This window comes from Python bivittatus, unplaced genomic scaffold, assembly GCF_059951505.1.
Source record: "Python bivittatus isolate LINGU-HERP-01145 unplaced genomic scaffold, Pbiv_v1 ctg000280_np1212, whole genome shotgun sequence".
Classification (NCBI taxonomy): Eukaryota; Metazoa; Chordata; class Lepidosauria; order Squamata; family Pythonidae; genus Python; species Python bivittatus.
In genome coordinates this window covers 207,658-230,793 of record NW_028277066.1, presented here as the reverse complement: position 1 = coordinate 230,793, position 23,136 = coordinate 207,658, and the positions used below count along the sequence as shown (strand labels likewise).

General features: G+C 49.6%; 2 protein-coding genes across 9 annotated transcripts in view; one reads left to right on the top strand and one right to left on the bottom strand.

Moving 5' to 3' along the window:
* The first annotated feature begins 7 nt into the window (after nt 1-7).
* RHBDD3 (rhomboid domain containing 3) lies at nt 8-13,572 on the top strand. Of its 4 annotated transcripts, none has more exons than XR_015796588.1 (8): nt 4,957-5,180; nt 5,389-5,487; nt 7,392-7,537; nt 8,294-8,668; nt 10,264-10,420; nt 11,049-11,330; nt 12,476-12,747; nt 13,085-13,572. XR_015796588.1 is itself a non-coding variant. In XM_025175079.2 (7 exons), exons 3-7 carry the CDS (start codon nt 7,396-7,398, stop codon nt 12,657-12,659), a joined length of 1,140 nt encoding a protein of 379 aa, XP_025030847.1. In that variant the 5' UTR covers nt 8-145; nt 5,389-5,487; nt 7,392-7,395; the 3' UTR covers nt 12,660-13,571. The 4 variants fall into 4 exon arrangements, 2 of the variants coding, with proteins under 2 accessions (XP_025030847.1, XP_007441372.1); XR_015796587.1 differs by having other exon boundaries at nt 12,996-13,572; XM_025175079.2 differs by lacking the exon at nt 4,957-5,180 and adding an exon at nt 8-145 and having other exon boundaries at nt 12,476-13,571.
* A 1,396-nt stretch (nt 13,573-14,968) lies between these two features.
* Nucleotides 14,969-23,136, bottom strand: part of EMID1 (EMI domain containing 1) — a 62,392-nt gene continuing 54,224 nt past the window's right edge. For 2 of the 5 annotated variants that reach the window (XM_088143179.1, XM_088143181.1), the window contains exons 13-14: nt 18,103-18,193; nt 14,969-16,528 (exon numbers count right to left, since the gene is read on the bottom strand). In XM_088143179.1, the coding sequence (XP_087999305.1) occupies nt 16,389-16,528; nt 18,103-18,193 (231 nt within the window). In that variant the 3' untranslated portion in view covers nt 14,969-16,388. Of the gene's footprint in view, nt 16,529-18,102; nt 18,194-22,157; nt 22,243-23,136 lie in introns of those variants that run through there. The other 3 variants (XM_088143180.1, XM_088143183.1, XM_088143182.1) reach the window with 3 other exon arrangements.

Here is a 23,136-nt window from a genome sequence, read left to right as displayed (position 1 = left end):
GCGACTGCGCAGGCGCAAGGCTTTCCCAGCACAGGCCGCTACCACCGCACGGCGGAGAGGAGGGGGTCTCCACGGGCGCCTGCTTCCTCCCGTTCCTGCGCTTCTCTTCAGAAAAATAAAATAGAGCCACAAAGACGAGGGAAAGGTAAGACGGAGAGGAAGTCGGCGTGGGCAGCGGGAGGGCAGGGTGGTGCTGGGGATCTTTCCTTCCGCTCTTCCCCCCCCGTACCAGAAGTAGAATGGTACCATCTGGGCCCTTCTAGGGATCCTCGCGCAAGAGGCGGAGGGGTCGGAAAGCGTGGAGGTGTCTGCAAAGGAGCTGGGTTAGGCTGTAGGGGATGATGGAATGAGTTATAATTTACTTTTATTCTATTCAATTTGTACAGCTTAGCCGCGATGATATAATGGGGAGGGCAGGGCAGGCAACTTGGTCCCTTCCTCAGTACCTGGCTTTGGATTTCAACTCCCATCAACCCCAGCCAAGGATACAATGGTAAAGTGTATGGGAGCTGTAGTCCAGCCCAGCTGGAAAGGTCCAGTGGTAAATTCACACATGGCCATAGAAGTTCATTTGGAGGTTAGAGGTTGCTTACTCTCAGCCCAGCCTACCTTATAAGACTGTTGTTGAAAGATGAACATTGGAAGACAGAACTTTAAACCCATGGAGGGAATAACCAGGATATCTATTAATTTGTATATGCTTGGAAATGTATTTATTGAACTGCCTTTTGGGTTAAACAAGTCACTTAACTTGCAGTGTTTAAGATTTAGAATTATGTCATGATTGGGTATTTGACATTGCTAAACTACAAACCATTTTTTGCCTTGCATGTTATGTGAACATAGCCCATGTGGTCAATTTATGGGTTAACAGGTAAACCCACCAACAAAGGAAAAAATGGGAAAATGCATTTATGTTTAAAGTCATCCTGGACAAAATGGGCTTTTAGTAGCCTCCTCTAAAACAAAATAAAGGAAAAGCCAGTGAAAATTAGTGTCTTAAATTTAAAAAAAAATCTTGTTGCTTCTGTGCAGTCTTCAAGGGTTGACGCAGGTAAGAGTCATGATAGTAGTTACAAGAGGTGGACCGCACTTATGCGGTGAGCAAAATGGATCGGTGCTCACCAATTGCATGTGAGCTTGAGATAACAGGAATTTGTAGACTCCACATGAGAGAAAGTGATGCTAGTTGCTTTCCATTTAGGGACAGAACCTAGTTATACATTGTTGTTACTTACTACTTCCTTCTGTATCTCAGGATCTTGAAGATATGGACATTTTTTATTACAAATGCAGGTACTGATTAAAATCAAGCCAGTTATTTCATTAAAAGGCAGGGGCTTAATCTAGTAGCTGACAGCCCTAAGGAAAATAAACGGAAAAAGAGCTGGCTCCTTGACCACATTCACACAGCTAAGCACCTTGGGGCTACATCTGCAGTGTGCTAGGCTGGGGTTAATGTTTGCTGGGTTTTTGATGGGTTTTTGAGTTGTGTGAACTCAGCCGATTTGGTTAGTTTATTCATGAATAATGTACAGGGAGTCCCCGGGTTAAGAACACCCAGTTTAAGGATGACCCATAGTTAAGAACAGAGCCTATTTTAACAACATTTGAGTTACATGCACAATGGTTCGAGTTAAATACACAATGGTTAGAGTTCATTACCCAATACTACTTATACAGGGTTATACAATACTGTTCTGGCTTACCTACAAATTCGACTTAAGGACAGACCTTGGGAACAGAACTTGTCCTTAAACTGGGGACCCCCTGTATACCAAAAAACAAGTGAATTCGATAACCAGGTTAATATGTTATGCAAATGCAGCCATGGTTGTTATGCATGTTTACTTGGAAGTAAGTCATGCTGCTCAAAATAATTAATTCTTAAATAAATGTGGATAAGATTCCAGGTCTGAGTAGTTGAATTGCTCCCTTTTCTTCTTAGACTGGGTGGTAGTTGGAAAAAAGACCACATGTCCGTGGGAACACGGAGAGTGCTCTGTATAGCCACAGTAGAACTGCAGCTAAGACCTGGGAAGAGATGTTTCCGGACAAACACTGCAGCCCCCATATAGTATGTGTTGACTCCAAAGTAAATCCCACAGTATTCAATGGCGTATTCACAGGATAGTGTGTGTACAGCTAATGTTATAGGTATTAATTGTAGGAATTTATATATTGCTCTTCAGAGAGACCGTCAGGTAATACCTCTTCAAGGCTGTTTTCACACAATAACTTCTAAAGCCGGGTTAACAAAGCATAATGACTGTGCTCCATAACTTGTTATGCTCAAGCAAATCAACCATGTCACGCTTAACACAGTGGCTTGCTGCTCATTATATACCAAGACGTTGTGCTGATCCACAACCTAGCCAACCCCATTGTAAGCTAGTTTAGGGTGTTGTACAAACTCAGCCCGAGTGGATGTATAAAATCTTAAAGCTGTACTATGCATTTGTTCCAGCACCGATGAAAGGTAGAATAGTCCTGCAGGTAAACGCACACCTGAATGGAAGGGAGTACCAGCAATCTGCAGCCCTGGCTCTAGGGAGAAGCAAAAACTCACGGAGGTGCAAACATCCCGCAGCTTTTGTAACAGGCAGGACTTTGGTTGGTTTGCTTTCTGCCCTCCCAAAGTGGCTGCTCTGCTCTGCGTGGGCGCTCACTGGGAGACTACTTCAGCTGGGTCCCCAGACGCCACATCACGAACCTGGGGAGCCTCCAGGACGCAAGTGAGCACAAGAGGAAGAGCTTGGGAGATTTCAAGTCTCTTCCATTTCCTTCGGGGAAGAGGAGAAAGATCACCGAGCTCTGAGCCCAAATGGATGGGGCAGGTCTTTTTCAGCAGGGTTTGAGAGATGATGCCATTTCCTGGCATTGCCCGGTTCTCTTCTCTGCCCTTTGTTAAGCCTAGGACCCATGGCTGCCCAGGGGCAAGACCCACCAGTCCTGATGCCACTTCACCCCTCTCAGTCACCAGCTGGGATGGCAAAGCTCCCACCATTTCCAATTTCCCCAGTGCCCAGATCCCTGCGTGATAACAGTCTCTCCTGAGTGGGATGGAAAGTGAAAATCGCAAGCTATGTCTTGGGGCAGCTGCAGGTTAAGCTCGCCTGCTGCAGAGGGAGGCAGAGATCGTGAAGGAACGTAAATGCCGTTAGCAGATAAAGGAGACCTCATTGAAATCTCTGCCCTGGAAAGATGGAGAGGGTGAGAAAGAGACTCAGAATAACCCCGCCTTGATTCTGTTTGTTATAAAATGGGTGGGAAAGAAATCCTGGAAGGCGTTCAAGATTCTGTTATGGTACCCTACAACAGTAGAATTCCAATAGGCTTTGTGGTGCTTGATTCCTGACCTGCTTCTCTCGAATGTGCAAACATCTTTCATCAAGAAATTCGAGCCTAGCCTTTGTCTCTCTTCCCCCCTCCTTCATTTCACCCCACATTTGAGGTGGTGGGCACCAGCCCTTTGCTTCTAGCCCCCCCATCTCTGGGACTTGAAAACCCCATGTAGATGGGGATCCTTCATAAGGCCATCATGAAGCTCTGTAGGCAGAGCAGGACCACCATGGAACCATTCCCCAAGGACAGTGTTTCTCAACCTTGACAACTTTAAGAGGTGTGGGCTTCAACTCCCAGAATTCCCCAGCCAGCATGCTTTAAGAGGTGTGGACTTCAGCTTCCATGCTAGCTGGGGAATTCTGGAAGTTGAAGCCCGCACCTCTTAAAGTTGCCAAGGTTGAGAAACACTGCTCCAGAGCATCAAGAGTGTTGAAACTCTGTTTGCAAACCCAGGTAGGCTCTTAGCCTTCTCTCTTGAAATGTCTTGCCCAGGTAATTCAAAATGGTTCCACTGAGCTCCAGGCTTGATCAGTCAAACTGGTGAGTAGAATCATTTTGAATTACCTGGCTGAGACATTACAAGAGAGAAGACTAAAAGCCTACCTGGGTTTGCATTGATTGATTTGCTGGTAGCTTAGTGTGATGTGCAAAACAGGTATCACAGTTAATTCAGTAAACCATGGCTTACTACAGTGTGTGATTAAGAACAGCAGCGTGGACTTAAGAAGAATCAGGATGCTCTTATTTCAAAACATGCAGACTGGTGAAAAAGACATTTACTCCTGTGTTGGAACAGGATTTTTTTTTTTATGGCTGTGATAAATCAGGCACTATCTTTAAACGGTACGTGTTTTTCTTTAGAACTATTTTTTCCTCAAAGTTGCTTGTTGCTTTTCGTCAGTAATTTGTGAAGTTAATTGCTGAAGATGCTTTTAATCAGGGAGCACCCTTAATTAGGCACGACGGCTCGCTCTGATGAAGCTGGTTGTGATTCACAGCAGCTTAAAAAACACCAAGGCATCAGTTACTTTAAAGACAGTAGCATAGATGTGATTTATCTGAGTCTGGCTTAGCACATGGTGTGAATCCAGCCAGCCATGGTCAAACCCATCATAGCTTAGCAATAATGAGTGAACCCGGCTTCTTGGCTGGTTGTGTTGCAAAACACAGGGCAGTTCCGCTTTCAGAATCCTCTGTTTGGCTCTTTAGAAATAAATTGTTCGGAGTTCACTGGGGCCACCTTCTTCCTCCATAAATGAGCCTCAGATTGCGGTCTGAGATTGCAGAGGTAGCAGGCCCTTCTTACGAGAAACTCCAATGAACTCAAGGGAATTTAATGTTGAGCAAATTTAATGTTCTGCTTGTGGGACTGTAGAAAGCCAACAAGGAAGTAGAGAATTACAGGCTCGGGGGGGGGGGGAGAAGATAAAGGATACACCCCACCCCAAACTACCCCCACCCCAAGAGGGGGGTCCGACAGGATCTTTGCCGCCACCAGCAAAGGCTGGGCATTGAAAAGCTGGCCTCGTTTTCCGGGACTCTCCCCCAAGCATCTTCTGGCCCGCTTCCTCTTTAGCGACGCTCCCTGGCCATTCCAACATGTGCAGGCCGGGCCTGCCCGCAAGAGCTGCTGGCATGCCCAAAATGGCTGCAGGCTTGCCCTCTCCAAGCCAGTGAGCTGCCAGCCAGGCTGGGGCAGCCATTCCCGAGCGGGGTGAAAGAAATAAAAGGGGAGGGGTCTCCCGCTGTTTGCAAGCAACTCTGCCTGGGCCCTGGGCACGGAGCGCTGCAGAAAGGGGAAGTCCCAGAGTGGACAGCTGCAAAGCCAAGAGCAGGTGGGGCGTCCGGGAGACATTTGGAGATTTTAATTGCAGGCGGGGGGGGGAATGATAAGACTCAGATGCAGCTTGGAAAATTGATAAGAACCGGATGTGCTTAATCTAGCTTTCTGGGAATTCCCAAGCAGTTCTTCCCACCCTGTACCTGTTGCAAATAGACTGCTTTTGAACATGGGGACCTGATGTCACATTTCACCTTTTACAGGTCGAAAACCTCTTCCAGAAATGTCTTGATTTCTTCAGTGCCTTCTGGTGTGTGGCCTTTTTCAGCTGGTGCAGCCAAACCCTTGAGTTCATCTTTTAGGTACCTACCTTCCTATCTGAACTTTCTATTTTTTAAAACTTGTTTCATTTGTATTTTCAGAAATTGCAACCGTCGCTCTACATCTATGGCAGTTTCCACAACTGAGCGATGATGCCTTCTGCCGAGCAAATGTTGTGTTTATTTAGAACCTACTGCAAATCTGCTTGTATGGGTGGATCTGTGTTTTAGTAGTGATGAGACAGTGAGAACTTCTGGAGACCATTAATTCATACGTGGAGGGCAGTCTTACAGAGAATTTGGTACCTCTAAGGATGTAGAGGGACACTGTCTGGTGTAGTGGCTAAAATGCTGGGCTAGAAACCAGGAGACTGTGACTTCTAATCCTCCCATAGGTGTGAAAGCCAGCTGGGTGACTTTGAGCCAGTCTCTCTCTCTCAGCCCAACCCTCCTCACAGGGTTGTTGTGGGGAAGATATGAGGCAGGAGCATTGGAGATGTACGCCACCTTGGCTTGACCAAATATAAAGGCAGGGTAAAAATTCAATCCCCCCCCCCAAGTCCTGGTGTGCTGCTTCAGTGCGATTGTGGCGGAGAGTGCTCCTGGGAGGAATGATAGAAGGACGTCAGGAGTGTAGGCCAAGAGTAGATATTCCCAGCAGGGGTTCATCCAAGGTGTGAAGGTCATCCCAGCCACCCAGCTAAAGCAAGCAGGCCCCTCTGTGGGGCAGCAGCGAGATAGGAAGATGCTGGAAACCCATGACCACTTTAGCGACAATAGCAGAGTCATCAACACATACAGTGTGGGAGAAGGCCATGGTAAACCATTCCTGTATTTTTACCAAGAAAACCCCACGGATAGAAGATATTAAATGACTGATGATAAAATCTACCTGTGTGGTTGCTAAGAGTCAACCCTGACTGGATGGCACGTAATCAAAAATTTAGTAAATAAATAAAGACTTCCTGAAGACCAACTCAGCTCCTGTTGATTACTTTGGCAACAGTGCACACAGTTTTTGCCATTGCTGCCTTATGTGATTTTTTTTTAAATTACATTTTGTTCATTACAACCCATGGTCAAAATAGTGAACAGAGTGAGCTGAATTGATTTCCCTGTCTAACCTACAGTCCTGTGCGTTCCTGGTCATCTCCTATCCTGGGGATCACCCTAAGTCCTAACCAGGTCCAACCCTAATTAAACTTTCTGAGATTAGTCAAAGCCAGCTAAGGCCTTGTCCAGCATGGGCCTCTGCAGGAGGGGGCGAAAACACATATGCAGAGATGTAATCATGCAAATACGATGTGCTTGCATCCGTGCATAATTGCCATGCTTATATAATAACATGCGCGTTGTCATTTTGGCGTCATCGCAGTTTGCTGCAGACCCCACAGCCGACCATCCACTGCAGCTAAGCGAAGCCAGCGGTCCAAGGCAGCGGTCCTCCCTTGCATAGAATTCAGCTGTATGCAAAGGTGCATTATAGCCACCTTTTCATTGCTCTTCCATGTTTATCGTCTGGATAATTATTGTAGCGGACGGTTGGGAGCGTGCAGGCTGAAGTGCGCTATTCACTGCGAAAATTCCTCTTCTGCCCCGGCATCATTGGATGGTTAAAAACCCGTAAATTGCTGGGTTGCAGCTTCTGTCTTGAGGCAGCGTAGCTGATAAGGACGCTTCATACGAGAATAACGATTCCAGCCCAGGCTGCAGGGTTGAACTTCTGATATTTACTCAGAAAATTAAAGTATCTCCTGGTTGTTTGAACTGGGAGCAGCGGTGATGAGCCCAAACTGTCCTTGTCCTCTGTGGGACCGAGATTATTTCTGACTGGGGCCCTTAATCCCTCTGTGGCAGCATCGATTTTATCAGGTTTCTTGAGAATTAAAAGCTGAACAAGTGGCTGAACTGCACCGGTCCATTAACGTAGCCCTCTCTTCTCTTAGGGGCATGCTAATCCAGAGGCTGAGGTGGGTCCGGCATCCCCCGCTCGCTTCCTCTATCTTGATGCTGCTTCTCGGCCTCTTCTGGGTGACGGGGGTAGAAGAAAGCTTCATTTTATCGCCCGGCTTGCTAACCAGCCCTTTTCAAGGTTAGTCTCCCTCTTTGAAACCTCCACGGTTGGGCTAGAGGACTTTCCTCACTCGGTGCCTTGAATTACTGCTAGTGCAGGCTGGCTGGGGATGATGGGTGTCTCATACATCGGGGCTGCCAGCTCAGGGGAGATCCGTTTAATTTCTGTGGCTTTTCAGGATTTTGCTTTCCATGGAAGATCCTGGTCATCCCACTGTTTCTTTTCTCACCAAATGAATGTCTTTGCATTTCCAAATGTGCAGTTATGGAGTAAGAGGGACACGCGGGAAGCATAACCCAGAAAATAAGATGTCATTGGTTGAGTTCACACATTGCAAACCATATTATGGCTGCAGCCTAAGATATGGGTAGTTTTCACCACCCCTTGTTGGACAAGCTGCAGCCGCTGCCTTTATCCATAACACGAAGCCCTAAGCTTGGTTATGCCTTCCAATAGCTAGGTTGCTGATACGAACCTTGCTAAGCCATCATTTGTATTAACCGGTTTGGTGAACGAGTGGCAGAGGCAGGGGCTGGATCCACCAGTCACACCAAGCCTGCATCATGCAGATCCCATTGTGGCTTAGCGTGATGCGCATACCCAGCATAAAATACTCGTGCCTGCTTATAAATACTTAATTGCTCTGGAGTCTTACTGATTTCTTTTGGGCTTCCGTTGGATTGTATTTGTAATTAACCATAATCTACTTCAGGGGCCACGGGGCACCTAAAATGTGGCGTTATCACTGGCATAAGAGTGACTCTTCTCTTGCAGCCTTCCGCCTGGTGACTTACTGCCTGTGCCACGCCAACGCCCCCCTCCTTGCCACCAGCTTGCTCTTCTTCCCGCTGCTGGGCTGGCACCGAGAGCTGCAGCAAGGCACCCTTGGCTACCTCCAGGCCGCCGGGCTGGGCGCTGCCCTCTCAGCCCTGCTGTACCTCCTCCTTGCTGGACTCTGGGGAGCTGAACCGCACGCCGCCGTCAGTGGCTACATCCCTGTCCACCTGGCTCTGCTGGGGTGCCACGGAAGGCGCTCGGGGTGGTTCTCCGTGGCTCTGTTGGCTGGATTGCTCTTCGGGCTTGGGGAGATCCTGTCCCCCCGTTCTCCCTTCCTCCTGCACCTCTCTGGGCTGCTCACAGGTCTAGCCTGTATCCTTTCCAAGAAGGTGGGCTTTGAGGGTGGGATACTGGAAGAGAAAGGCCACTTGGTGACCCATAGGGTCCCCAACTCATTGGCAGCCCTCCAAAATTTTAAAGGGATTTGTTGATGATTTCTTTGGTAAAGGAAAAACAATTTTTTTTTTTCAAGAGCTATAAGAGATGGAGGGGCCCCACATTTGCCAGCACCCTTTGTGGGCTTTTGTATCCAAGGGGGAAAATGTCACCAGTACAACTGATATACCCTTGTGGGCTCTGTGTGCGTGCCTGTGTGTGTGTGTGTAGAGAGAGAGAGACAGAGAGAGAGTGTGAGCATACAGTAGTCCTTGCTTAACTATGGTAATTGGGACCTGGAATTCTGTTGGTAAGTGGCATGGTCATAAAGTGGAAAATCATGTGACCACACCGACTTATAATGGCAGTTCTGGCACTTCCAGCTGCTATTCTTAAGTTAATCACCAGTCATTAAATGAGACATCACATGACTGCGACTTTTGACTTCCTGCCAGCTTCCCCATTGACTTTGCTTGTTGGAAGCCTGCTGTGAAGGTCACAAATGGCAATCACATGACTGCAGGTCACTGCGACTGTCGTAATTCTGGGCCAGTTGCCAAGTGCCTGAATCACAATCATGTGACTGTAGGGATGTTGCAGTGGCTGCAACTTTGAGGACTGGTCGTAAGTTCCCTTGTTCAGCGCCGTTGTAACTTCGAATGGGCACTGATCAAGTGGCTATTAAGCAAGAACTACCTGTATTCAGAAAAGAAAGAATGTTAGATTTAATCCAGTGGTCAAGAGGAGCATAATGCATCCATAGTTAATCTGAACACAAATTAATTGAATTTAATTAATTTGAGCATCCAGCCTCTGGAGATCCCTAGGAACAGTGAGATCAACCATGTAAATTAGGCCTGGAAGTGGTACAGTTGCTTTTTGCAGCAAATTAGAAATTTTCTTGGATTTATTGGGTCCAAATCTGACAGAATCAAATTTGCTAATTGCATTGGGTGGTTTCGGAAGGGAATCTCTCTTTGAAAAGTCTGTTGTTCACCATTCATGGAAACCACCAAGAGTTACTTTGGTGATAGAGGTGACATATGGGTTGATAAATAAATCAGAATAAATCGAGACTTCTCCAGCACTCCCTACAATGCCCATCATCCCCAGTCTGAACAGTGAGGGGTTTCACTCAACACATCTGGTGGTCACCAGATTGGGAAACGTTGGAGCAGTTTAAATGTGTATTGCAGAATATCGTAGGTGAAAAGCGAGGAGGGGGCAGTTGTAACCAATTTGGTGGCTTTAAGAGATGCAGCAGGTTAATAAAATGAGTTTCTGTTTTAAATACGTGTCCTGCCTATCAAGAATCCAAAGGACTAGGAGCACACACATGGGCGTGCAACATGCATATGCCCACTGCGGGCATGGCAGCCGTTGTATGGTCCCTGCCCCTTGACGTGGCAAAGCATCGCTTCCCATTCTGCCCAGAGCAATGGGTCCTGAGCTCCTGTTAACTGCTGCCTCTGCAGTCGCTGTTGACCAACCTGGTTTTCTCAAGCAAAGCAGGATTCTCCTTAACACCTCAGACTGTGCTGGGACATCGTTCTCCTTGGGACTATCCAAGAGATGCCTGGAAAGACTGTGGGACGGGATCCCACGCTGGAGCCACATCAGATGCTTTCTTCCTCACTTCGTCAGGCCCTTGGCATCCAGCACCCTCCCGACCACAGCCAGAAAGGAAAGGTATCTTTGGAACTACGTGGAGAAATTTGCTCTCCCCTACCTGGGGAACTTTGAGATACGTGGACTTCAGCCCCCAGAATTCCCCAGGCAGCCTGAATTTCGGGAATTGAAGTCCATGCTTCCTAAAGTTGCTGAGGTTGGGAAGCATTGCCCTAGACTTTGCATCATCCCCTCTTTCCCACTGGGTATTTTGATCAACCTCGGGGTGAAGGGCAGTCTGGATATGTGCTGAAGTAGGCAGGTGAGGGAGATCCTGTGATGCTCCTTCCAAAGAGGTCTTCCTCAGCCCAGATGGATCAGAAAAAGAGTCATCTCATCCACCGTGCAGTCAGGTGTTTCTGGGATGCTCAGAGGCAAAACCCAATGGCGACACAGAACCAACTGCGCTGAGGCTTGCAGAGATGAACCTCCTCCATTGTGTGTTCACGCATCACATTTCTGGGTGCAGAAGAGTTGGGAACCCACTGCCTTCCACGATTGCTGGACTACAATTCCCAACACCCCTTGCTGTTTACCACTGGGGCGTTGGGGGATTGTAGTTCGGCCTTGTGGCAATCCCAGGTTGCACAGTTCACAACCTCACAGGCAGTTTGTCCAGTTTGACTCACTTTGCCCTCTTGGCCTGCAGGATTCCTGCTCAGGAGATGTTCCCACCCAACTTGGCAGGGATGGTCGCTATCCAGGTACCCCCTTCCCCATCTTGGACAGATGGAAGCGCAGCCCAGGAATCCCAGCTGTTGTTTCCTTCTACCTCTCTGCAACCCTTCTCAGCCCTCCCCGGGGCTTCGGACATGCCTTTCTTCGCCTTCCCAACGGAGGAAGAGCTAATACAAGCGGGAATCCAGGCCTCTCTGCAAGATATAGGTGAAGAAGAAGTGAAGCTGCCCAAATCTTCTGTCTCTTCCCTCCGGTAAGTCCTTGGGAGAAACCAGGTGGGCAGAGCTGAGTAGAACCTCCAGCTGTAGGAGCAGTATACCTGTAAGTGCAAAATGGTGGGAACAAACAAGATAAGGCTTCTACCTTCATGCCCTACTTATGGGCTTTCTGAAAGGACAGAATCCTGGGCAGGATGGATCTCTTGGCCTGGTCCAGGAGAGCTTGGTCTTGTTATCTGAAGCAGACCTACTTTTGAAAGATCTTGAGCATCATTGACATGGTTCATGATTACATTTGCTTGAGCATTTTGTGTTTTTTCCTAGCTGCACCTGGCTCTTTTCAGTACAGTAGTATTTTGCTGTAAGGTTAATTCTCTTGACTGTCGCTAGGAAAGGCCTTTAATGCTTTTTGAGTAATGTTAAGATGGGGATCCCGGGGGGGGGGGGCGCTGCAGCGGTTACTGTGATGGAATGGAATTATGAAGGTCAAGCTCAGGGAGACAAATGTTTTCTTAGCTCCCCAGAAGAGCGTGGGAGGATCAAGAGGATGAGACTGGCACCTCCCTGAGGAATTCACACTGTTGTGGCTGGAGGACTTTGGGAACTGGGGTTTTAGTCTGGGAAGATTCTTGCTAGAGGTTGTAGCTAATAAACATAGCTGAACTGAATTAGCACTGTCTCTTGGAGTTCCTTGGGCTAGGCCTGACATCAATCTTCCCAGACTAAACAGATTGATGTCAGGCCTAGCCTAAGGAACTCCAAGAGACAGTGCTAATTCAGTTCAGCTGTTTATTAGCTACAACTTCTAGCAAGAATCTTCCCAGACTAAAACCCCAGTTCCCAAAGTCCTCCAGCCACAACAGTATGAATTCCTCAGGGAGGTGCCAGTCTCATCCTCTTGTTCTTCCCACGCTGTTCTGGCGAGCTAAGAAAATGTTTATCTCCCTGAGCCTGGTCTTCACAATTCCACTCCATCACAGTTACACTGCCTTTGTTGAGCATCGGCAGATCCACCTGCTGGCGGGTCTCTGCACCTTGCCTGCCAGAAGATGGAAGACCAGGAGCGACCCATCACCCATCCGTCCCCTATGGCGCTCTCCGCTACCCTGGGAAGAGGTTGCAATCTGCCTGTCTGGCCTCTGACACCGATGCTGCCTCCTTCTCTTTGCCCCCTTCTTAGGCTCCAGCAACTGCAGAGGATGGGCTTCCCAACAGAAGAGTCTGTGATAGCTCTGGCAGCTACTGGCCACGTGGAAGGCGCCGTCTCTCTGCTGATTGGAGGCCACGTCGGCGGCAGAGCCGTGGTGACGGCAGAGAACCGCTCAGTGCCTCACACACAGCCTCAGTCGAGCCCCGATCAATGAGGAGATCAGAGGTGGCCAACTGCTGGCATTTCAGCATCGGGCATACCAGGAAGAAACGGAGGGGTGAAGAATGCCACAAGATAGAGGGGTGCGTTGCAAAATTGAACCTGGTGCTGCAAGAGCACAGAAGGATCGTTGTAGGGTACCATGTAACCCAAAAAGCAGGTTGACTGCATATTCTCCAGGGGAAATGCAGGTTCCTCTTCCAGTCCCGCCTGCATTACTGGGATCCAGCAGGGACGTGAGGGGTGGAAGGCGGGCGATAGTGGATGTACTTCCAACCAGAGTTGTGATTCGTCGGGTTGCAATTCCTTTTTCCACTCTGTGCATGAATAGGTGGAGCAAAAGCAAAACCCCCAAAGTTGCATGCAACAGAAACAGAACTGCAGAAACCAAACTGTTTTCACCAAGCATATCCCCCACAGACAGCCCTTCAAGAGGATGGCGACTTGTGCCACAATTAAGGGAATCACTGGCCTCCCACAGATCGACCCTCCCCGAACCTGGCCTGCTTCAGATGACTTGGATTACAAACTGCCGAACTCCTGAAAACAGGGCTTGCCGGAATAGAACCTCTGCCGTTTTTCGACTGTATCCCCCACTTGGTATGTTTGTTTTGGGGTTCAAGTCTGTCTTCTCCCCACCTGGTCCCCTTGCTCCCTTCAAAAGTTGGGCCGGGTGGAGGGGGGCAGAACCGGCTGTCTTCAGCGGAAAGGCTTTGGCAAACGGAAGCCGTTTCTGAAAAAGCCAGGGGGGCACTATTTATTGACAGAATCTTTTGCACTTTAAAACCTGACCTCCAAGAGTGCCTGGGCCTGTTCTGTAAGAGTGCGCAAAATATGATTACCGTAATAAGTATTGGTGTAGGGGGAAAAATCAGGCTATTCCTTATGATGCACTGTGATCTGGAATAAAAATTGGGGGAGGGTGGGTGGGGGTCCTGATATTCAGTAATGCCGTGTGCATTTAAAAAAATGACCAACCAGGAATGGAATCCGTCTAGCGCTGTACAAAGTGCCCACACCGTTCATCGCTGGCAGCCTCCTGAGTTAGGGGTTGGACGTGTTTTTACACCTAGTAATATGTGCAGGTTTGTTGCTCTTCAGAGATCTTTTTACTTTCACTGATAGCCTAGGCTGCATGGTGGAACCCAGCTGCTGTTTTGGGCTCCTTGTACAAGCTAGGCTGTCACGTTAAGCCATAGACGGCGTACGCTCCACCTTGTCACGTCAGCAGAATTACGACTTGCTGTCGTGGGTTTAGCGTTTTGAGAGGAGCCAGGATTAACATCCCCCTTCCCCTGCACGGTCTTCTCCTCTTCTCCCCCTCCTTGCCATGATTTGGGCATCACTTGGTTGGTAGCCTGGTGAGTCCAGGCAAGGGTGGACGGGCCTGGCTGGGACGCTGTGACATCACAAGGAGGACCAGCTTCAGAGCATGAATCCGGAGGTCTGCTCGCAGCGATTCTTGAAACTACAGCAGCCAGCCTCGAAGGCGAGTTATGGGTGTCCTGAAGGTCTCAGGGTTTGTCATTAAAACAGGAGGCAACACCCTGTTTCCAGCCGCAAACTTTTTTGCAGCACTGGGCCCAAAGTATCTTTCCGAAATGCAAGTCTACTCTGAGGTTGGAGCTTCTCTGTAGACTGACTCAGGGTCTCCCACCCCCCCCTCCTCTTTTTTGTGTGTTTGAGCCCGATCCATCTCCCTCTTCTGCACACGCTGGAGTTGGGGGCAAAGCAGCAACAGCCTGATTTTGGTTCCTCCAAGGAGGAAGCTGAGAACAGAGCAATGTCCCTCTTCTGCGGCAACGAACACCATCTTCTGAAATGTTAACGACCAAGACTGATAGAGTTGGGGCTCCATATCAGCTAAAACGCCCAAATGTGAAACAGAGACAATGCTCCTGTTTCTTGGGGTTTTGCTGTTGGGCTTCTAATAGCCTTACACGCACACGCAGCCATGCTTTCAGCCAAGAGGCACCAACCTCTTCTCTTCCACTGTCAGTTCTGGGATCTGACTTTTAGCTGCGATGGGCACCCCGGCTCACAACATCGATGCACAAATCCTGCGTGTGAGTTGCCTTGTTGCATAAAAGGATAATTGTGCATCTCTGCAGCCCAGCTCTCGGTGGAACAGGCTGTTGGGGCAGCTTTGCCCGCTGGGGCAAGCGGGTGGCAGTTAAGCAATGCGCGAGTCTCCTGTGCTAAACTTGGGCGTTAAGCCATGGTATGTTTGAAGTGGCGTTCACTGAGCCATTCAGAGGCAATGTGCAAAGCCGAAAAAGGTCCGCTGAATTGCACTTCCCCTCGCACTCAGCTCCTGAACCAACATCTTAGGTGTGCTGAGTGATTTGAATCTGCTCAGGTTGGTTTGCCTCTTAAGCCATAGACCAGGGGCGATGGCAAATGTAGCATTTTAGAGGTTCAAGGTGGGTAATAATGCATCAGGCTGAAGGCAGGGCTGGAGTTTTTGTGGGATGGGGAGGGAGGGAATTCATAGCCTATCGCCCTGTGGAACCCCAAAGCATTACCACAATAAATAGGATGCTAAAGCCTAAGATGGTTTTGCAGGAAGGCAGCATGTTTGATATAGAAACCCTTTCTTTTTATATCAAAGAGATCTTTTTAAAAAGGGGGGTGAAGGAGTGAGCCCATGGGGTCCCAAGGGAGGCATCTTCACTGTGAGTGTTGTGTGTGCAAGGATATCATCAATTAAAAAAATGCAGATCAAATAGATACAAGCATGGAGAGGCACAGAGACTATTTTTTAAGCAGGAGAAAATAGATTTTTTTCAAAATTGTTGATTGATGCTAGAGAGGACAAACGAGCAATCCTTGCTTCACCACCATTCCCCCCCCCCCCCGATAGCCCCAACCCACCCCCCAGCAAACCTTTTTTCAAAAATAATAAAGTAGGACAGTGACGAGAAAGCTGGGACAATAAATAAAGGCTCCCATCTTAATCTGCATTCTTAATCCCGGGTAAGCTTTTGACGGATCGTGCTCTGCTTCCACCCAATGCCCAGAGTTTGGGCAACAGCCAATCAGTTGGTCTTCAAGGTGCCACAAGAGACTTTCTCATTTGACTCGAGAAATACTCTTTGGGAATCCCTGCTCCCAGGGAGCGCAAGCAGGCAGGCTCGAGTTCTGCTCAGCTGCGAGGGGTCACCGGACCGAATTCACACCCCCTCGCTGTCCATTCTTTACAGTGACGCGGAATGGCTGTTCCTCTGCCCCCGGCTTACTGGACCGGGAGGGGGAAAGGATCCAATTTAGAGAAAGGATAAAAAAACAGGTGCAAAGCACGGGCACACGCTGCAAGAGAGGAAGCATCTTGGGATCCTGAGCATCTGAACACACGCTGGAGAGATGCAGCCGCTGACGAGGGGGTGGCAAAGGGGCAGGCGTGCTGGCCCATCCTTGCCCGATCGCCTGGTGGGACAATCTCTGGCAAGCAGAAGGCAGGCAGAGGCCACAGGTGGGCACAGATCCCATGGCATCGGGAGCATATCCCATGTGAAGAGGGCAAATAAATACAAAGCAGGGTGGTTCACAAAGCCCCGTCCCCACTCCAGGCATCGGGCAACCCGTCTTTCTGCCACCACTTGGCACGGACAGTCCAAGGTGGAGGGAGGAGGAAGATGGAGCACAGCGCTCCCCCCAATCAGGTGGTCTCTCAGTCCAGACGTGCTCCGCTTCTGCGCCTGATGGCGGGCAGACCACCGCGTCTTCACTTCTTCCTGTCCTCTCCCTTCTGGGAAAGACGGTGTGAGATCACCCGGTAGGCCGCCAGGGTCTCGTGGCGCTTACTCCGGTCATAGCCGGGGACCCCTGTGGTGACAGGCTCAAGGCCGGATCCCAGATCTGGTTCTGCCAACGGAGGAGGAAACATCAGCATCAGATCTTGGCTCCCTTCTCCTTTTTAGGAACGCTTTGCCAAGGCGCCCAAGATTCACTCGTGTCTCTCAATGCATCCTCCTCTTATGGCTTTAGAGATCAGCGTGAAAAAGCACCGGCCTGCCCTTAGGAAATACTAGAATTCCGAGGTGCCCCTCTGCCCTCCCCCCATTTTGGAAATGGCTTGACTCCAACAGCCTGTGTCCTTCAAGAGCAAGGTCCTTCAATGCGTAATTTGGGCAATGCGTAGTTTTGAGCAAATGGAGCTTAGCAATTTGGCAAATAAATCTTTTCTGGGGCAGAGCTCGGGAGCGCTGTGGCCTCCCCAGGGTTGCTGGATTCCAACATATATCAGCCTCAACTAGCCTGGCCCTTGGATATGTATGGTGGGTGTTGTAATCCAACATCACTTAGAGAGCCCTAGGTTAGCTCGTTCCAACTTTTCCAACTTGGTCTCCATCCCCACCCCAAGACACCTTGGGCTGGTAGTTTATTAAATCATCTCGAATGAAAAGATATCAATACTCATTTAGCCTGAACACCAAATAGATGTTTCACCACCAGTGGAGGACAACCTAGCGAAGGTCAGCAGGCTGAGAGTCCCTCCCCTGTGGAGAAATCCATTTTGGAGAGGGATGGGAGAACCTGTGAATGACTACTCATCCTACAGGAGCTAAACTGAACCTCCATGTACAGTGGCAGCTTAACCTGGCACATCAGGAGCCTCTGTTCTGCTCGCAAGCGTTCCAGAGGGATCTGGGCAGCTGCTATTGCAAGATGAGGACCTGGTTCTAAGCCATTCCCATGTGTTTCTCTATCAGATAGTTCATTGATGGACACCTCTTACATTACTCTCTTCCACCCTTGAACCCTCTAGGTGCCCTGGGACTACAACTCCCAGAACTACCCAGACAACTGGGCCTTTGGAATCCTGGGAGCTGCAGTCCTAATCGAGTTGGGCATGCCAAGGTGAGGGACACCTGTCCCAAACAACCACGGATTGTTAACCACTGCTGGATGGATGCAAGCTGTATTTTTGTGTGCATGCAGGCTAGTCTGAGGTGCCTCTGAGCACGTGCAAAGGATACCCAGCAGAATCTGGGATTCTACAGCTCCAGCAACCCAAATCTCCTTTGTTTTGACACCACGGAGGAGGAACCTTTGATTTGCCTTGAGCTGATGCTGGGAAGAGGGGGGGGGTCTTCCGATTCCCCTCAAATTCTGCAGCCAGAGGCCGTGTCCATCCCCCACCCCACCAGCAGGGGAGTCAAGACAGGCCAAACCATGCTAGAATTAAAAAAAAAAGAAAAAAAAGAACATTGTTTTCAAGGAGGTGATGGACACCACAGGAAAAGGTTGGCTGTCGCAGAGGTGGCATGCAAAGTCTGGAGTGGAAGTAGGAGGAGAAAAACCCACGGCTGCCAGGGAGACCTCCGGGCGGGCCCTGGGAGTGTGGCATCCAGTGAAGGCACCATGCTGTGGAAGAACGAGGAGGAGGAGGAGGAGGAGGAGGGAAGGAGGGAGGCAGGCCTCGCAGGTTGCATTACCTGGCCAGATGATAGCTTCCAGCAAGGTGACTCTCCTAGTCAGGAGCTCCAGTTGGGCTTGCTGTTCTAGGAAGCTTTGCAAGCTAATGGCCTGGGGGGGAGGGAGAAGAGCAGAGTGCAAATTGATTGACCCTCCAGGAGGGAACAGGAAGGTCTGGGGGGGGGGGGTCTTGAGTCCAGGAACCAGAAGTCAGGGTCCTCTGGAAGGGTGGCACTGTGGGTGTGTGTGTGGGGGGGGGAAGAGTGTCTCCTTTGTGGGGCAAAGAAAAAGGCACCAAGGGATTCCTCCCTGATATGGAACCTGCATATCACGAACAGCAAGGTTCCTCAACCCCGGCAACTTTAAGATGGATGGACTTCAACTCATGCTGGCTGGGGAATTCTGGGAGTTGAAGTCCACCCATCTTAAAGTTGCCGGGGTTGAGGAACCCTGCTGTACAGGAAGGAAAGAGTGGCTTTTCACAGAATCGAGATTTTCAGAAACGGAGCACTGAAAAATACAGTATTCCTTCGCTGTTCCGATGCCACGGCAAGCTTGCAGCGCCGTGCGTCTGGGGAACGCCAACGGGCGTATCCGGAGGCTCCCCAGCACGTTATCCGAGGACGGGAACTGGGCACGAAACCTCACGACCGGCCAACGGTCTCTTTTGCCCTGTCTTGCCTCTTTTCTTGTAGCGTGACGAGAAAGAAACTCCAAAATAGGGGTGCCTGCAGGGGGTGAGCTGCAAAATAGGGGTGTCTGCAGTCCAAAAAGCCATGATGGTGGCTGCAACGGCGTGATTAAAGCTGCATTTGTGTTTTTTTTTTACGTGCATCTCAATACACCATCTTGACTCTTTCAGATCATACAGTACCTCGTTGGACACTTGCTCCAAAGCACGCAGCTAGACTTCTGGCCTCAAAAGATGGGTTTTAAACCTTCCACATACCCAGTATTATTTCACAGGGCATACAGTAGTGTCTTTTTAAGTTAGAAAAAGCGTTCCAGCCTGAAAATGGCTATTTTTCCATCCCCAAAACTTGTTTCAGCTGGTCTTCCTCCACCATGCCCCATCCTAGAAGGGTGTTTTTCCATGATGCGCTTATACGGCTAACTAAACTACAAAAGGATTGTAGTAAATGTCTCTGCTCGCAGCAAGACTTACAGCTAACAAGACAGTTCTTCGGCCAGAGATCGCTCCTAAAATAATCTTGCCAATGTACTTGAGTGCTCCCTGTTGCTAGTTTGTAATAGCCGCTGATGCCAAATTCACAGACAATTGCTAGTCAATGGAGCCTCCGTATTTAAAGGCATTGTACTGGGAAGATCAGATGCTAGGCCCAAAAGCCAGGTCCAGCACATGAGTTTCTTAGCAGCATCTGAGGATCCTTATTAGAGAACTTTTTTTCCTACTCCAGCAAGAACAGGCATATCTTTCTGAGCCAGTTTTCCCATGAAGGAAAAAATGAACAGGACAGATTCCTTTTCACAAGATGCAAGGATTTGGGTACGGGCTGTGCCGATTGTGTGCACACACTGGACAGGCCAGGTAAGGATCTCACCATAGAAATTGGCACAATAGACACCTCTAGGATCAGACGGTGGCAAGGGGGGAGGCTTTTCCTGGAAGACTCATCCTGAAAGAACCGCTCTCCCACCTCTCACCTTACCCAGGAGCTAATCTCTGGGATGAGCGGATGAGAGTCCGGGATCCCAGTTCAGAAATGTAATCCAGCAAAAACAGAGAGTCTGATTTACAAGCATTCAGTAACAACAGCAGCAACCTTATTCTCTCCCTGCCCTAAATTATAAGTCTTGGCAGCTAGAAGGGTAATGATTTTCACATGGAAAGACTGGATCCCTCCTGTTCTGAGGTTCAAAATAAATTTGGGTTCAGCAGTCATTGACCCTGCGGGCGCTAGGTTTGCAGCAAAGGTCCCGGGTGGATTTTGAGGTTCTCGCTCACGTCTTTTTCCACGCCCCCTTTGCCAAATAACTCTGAAAATAAAGACCTCTTCTGCTGGCCAGATCGTGTCTCCATTCTTTTTGGTGATTTCATTTCGTGAAAAAGTGCAACGGTCTCTTTTTCAATTGCACTGCCTGCAGCCCCCCTGCTTTCTCACGCTTGCCCCCAGACCCAATGAAAGACATCAGGAGGAACATCTTTCAAGGGGCTTTTTAAAGAGTTACTGCTGGGGGGTGGGGGGGGGGGGGCTGCTGCTCTTGAGAAGCAGGTGGAGAATTGCTCCTTTCCCTGGAGAGAGCTGGAGAAATCATCTCCCAGATTTCTTTGCCCACAAAGATGGTGGTGGAATCGTCTCTCGCCAGCCCATCTCAAGGGAAGATAACTGGGAAGTTGGGGCAGCCAGGGAGGCTGCAGAGGGAAGGAAGGAAGAGGTGAAACATCAATCCTCAAGGAGGCTCAAAAATGCCACCTAGAGAAATCTGAAAGAAATTTTCAAGCCTCCCGAGAGTAAAGTACCCAAACAGACACATCCTTCATGGGAGAAGAAACTTTGGAGAAATGGCAAGGGTGGATACGACACAGCATCGCATCGTATTCCTCTCCTTTCCCCAGGCCTCTGATGAAGTGGACTGTCAGCGGGAAAGCCTGTGCAAAAATAAATTAGTCTTTAAGGTGCCACCATCTTCGCTGTTTCAGAAAAAAGCGGAAGTAGGGGTGTCTGCAGGGTGTAGTCAAAAAAGCCAATGCTGCATATAAAAACACAGGCAGAGCTTCAATCGTACTATTGTGGCCGCCATATTAACTTTTTGACCATACCGTGTGGACATCCCTGTCCCCAGGCCTGGACTCTGCCCACTCCTGTCCTCAGAGACCCTGCACGAAAGCCCTTGAATGTTCATGCCCCCTTTCTCTGAATTCCTGAGATCTTTAAAACAGCCTCCTGAAACTTCTTTTGGGTTCTCGCTTAAAGTCACCATTTCTGCACGTTCCTTTGCAGAAAGGGTGGACAGATCTGGAATGAGGACCTTGGTGGAACTTTTTGGCACCCAGGAAGGCATAACTAAGACATTTAAAAAAAAAAATTGAACTACATTGAATCAAGGTCATGTTTGCCACAATCTCTGCACGCTTTAAGTAATCCGCACAACGTTTGCTGGGACCGATTTCTGAGTTCATGTGCCTATTATGGATTTGGCTCAAGCTTCTCCACCTTGCTGCCTGCATAAAGTACTTCTGGGAGTCTACAGTACAGCATTCATCACCAAGTTTGTTTAAGAGTAAAACATTTTTTTCCTTTCTTTTGTCACCAGGGGGAACCCTCTGAATGCAAATAGGCCCAACTTCCAGCCACCGGCTTAGGTAGCCACTCACATCCCACCACGTCAGTTTCTCTGCTCTAAACCTACTGATGAAAAGGAAGGGAGGGAGGGAGGGAGGGAGGGGAAGGAAGGAAGGAAAGGGAGGGAGGAAGGAAGGAAGGAAGGAAAAGAGAGAAGGAGGGAGGGAGGAGAGAAGGGAGGGAGGGAGGGAAGAGAGAGAAAGGAAGGAAGGAAGGAGGGAGGGAGGGAGGGGAAGGAAGGAAGGAAAGGGAGGGAGGAAGGAAGGAAGGAAGGAAAAGAGAGAAGGAGGGAGGAACCTGACCATCAGAAACAAGCCTGGGAAGGAACATCTGCCCAGAGGGGGTGTCTTAATATGAACCAGTCCAGCTCCCACCCTCCCAAATGGAGAGATAGATTGGTCCAGACAGGACAGGTTCTCCCAATGGATGCATACATCCGGGTCGGCCTTTCCCACCTTGGCCCCTTCCCCATCAAGAGGGACAAAGGCTGGGATGCTGGAAGCTGCAGCCCCATCGCGTCTGGGGAGCCCCAGGCTGGGGAAGGCTGTCCCCTGCTTCCCCGGCCAGGCTAGCTAATGACGACCCGTCCGTCCACCCGCCCGCCTCTTGGGAGCTCCCCAGCCAAGCCCAGAAAGCTGGAAGCTGCACCGAGCGTCCCAAGGGAAAAACACGCTGCCCAAGGGAGGGAGGCCAGCGGCTCTGACCCCCTGCCCTTCGCCCGGAGAGCTGCTAACGTCGGGCGTCTGTCCTCCTTCCCTGTCTCTACTCACCATGTAGCCCAATCATGGCTTCCAAGATTAAAACCCTTTCTGCTAAAATCTTCAAAGCCTCTCGGAGCTGGTGTAACCCCTCCCCCTGCGGATGAAAGAGACAGACACAGCCGTGAAAGGAAGGCACGCACACGCGTGTGCAAGGGTGGGGGGAGAGGAAGGAGGGTGAGGCCGCCCTGCCTTTCCCAGACGGTCCTCAACTTTCTCGCAGGCATCGAATCCGCCAAACGCTTCGGTTTATCCAAGGGAGGGGCAATGCAATTATTAATCAGGCAGGGAGGGGGAATCAACCTTTTCGAGAAGGGGAACCAGGCATTTTTCATGCACATACCGTCTTTCTGGGGAGGAGGGTGCCAAGCACACAGAGGCATTGAGCTGGTGCGGGATTTGGGCGATGGGGAAGGAACTAGACCAGCTAAAAATGCTGAGGAAGCATGCTGTCAAGAAAAGGGGGAAAGGGGGGGGTGCTTTTTGATTACATCCCAAGGAGCCTGCCCCCCCCAAGAGAATTACAGGGTTAGGCTGGAGCTTGGCGGCCACAGACACCCATCTTCTGCACAACGCAGGAAGCTTGCAACAACCGTGTCCCGCGGCCCAGCGCTGGCTGATTAATTTGTGATCCATGCTTTGCGTTTCAGTCTCAAGAGCTCCAGGTGGCCTATAAGGTGGCTTCTCCTGATGATCTTCTGGTAAGGGAGGCTGAGCTGCGCGTGGGTGATGGGCCCCAACCACGTGGGCAAGCGGGCACCTGGATCTCCCTGCTCTAAGGCCAACCCCTTGATTGCTCCACTACCCTGGTGCTACCAAAATACTTCGGAAGGGGTCTGCCCACCCTCTTCTCATTCCACTGTTTCTCCTCCTGGCTGTGCGTGCAAAGACGACATCATTTGCTGATTTTGCACAATACACGGAATCCTTGACTGTCTAAAAAGGTTGTTTTCACCCAATACACTAAACCAGGGTTCCTCAATCTCAGCAA

Coding starts and splice junctions, on each gene's coding strand:
- RHBDD3 (XM_025175079.2), top strand. CDS start 7,396: ATGCTAATCCAGAGGCTGAGGTGGGTCCGGCATCCCCCGCTCGCTTCC. Junction 7,538..8,293: donor GCTAACCAGCCCTTTTCAAG/GTTAGTCTCCCT, acceptor CTTCTCTTGCAG/CCTTCCGCCTGGTGACTTAC. Junction 8,669..10,263: donor GCTGCTCACAGGTCTAGCCT/GTATCCTTTCCA, acceptor TTAACACCTCAG/ACTGTGCTGGGACATCGTTC.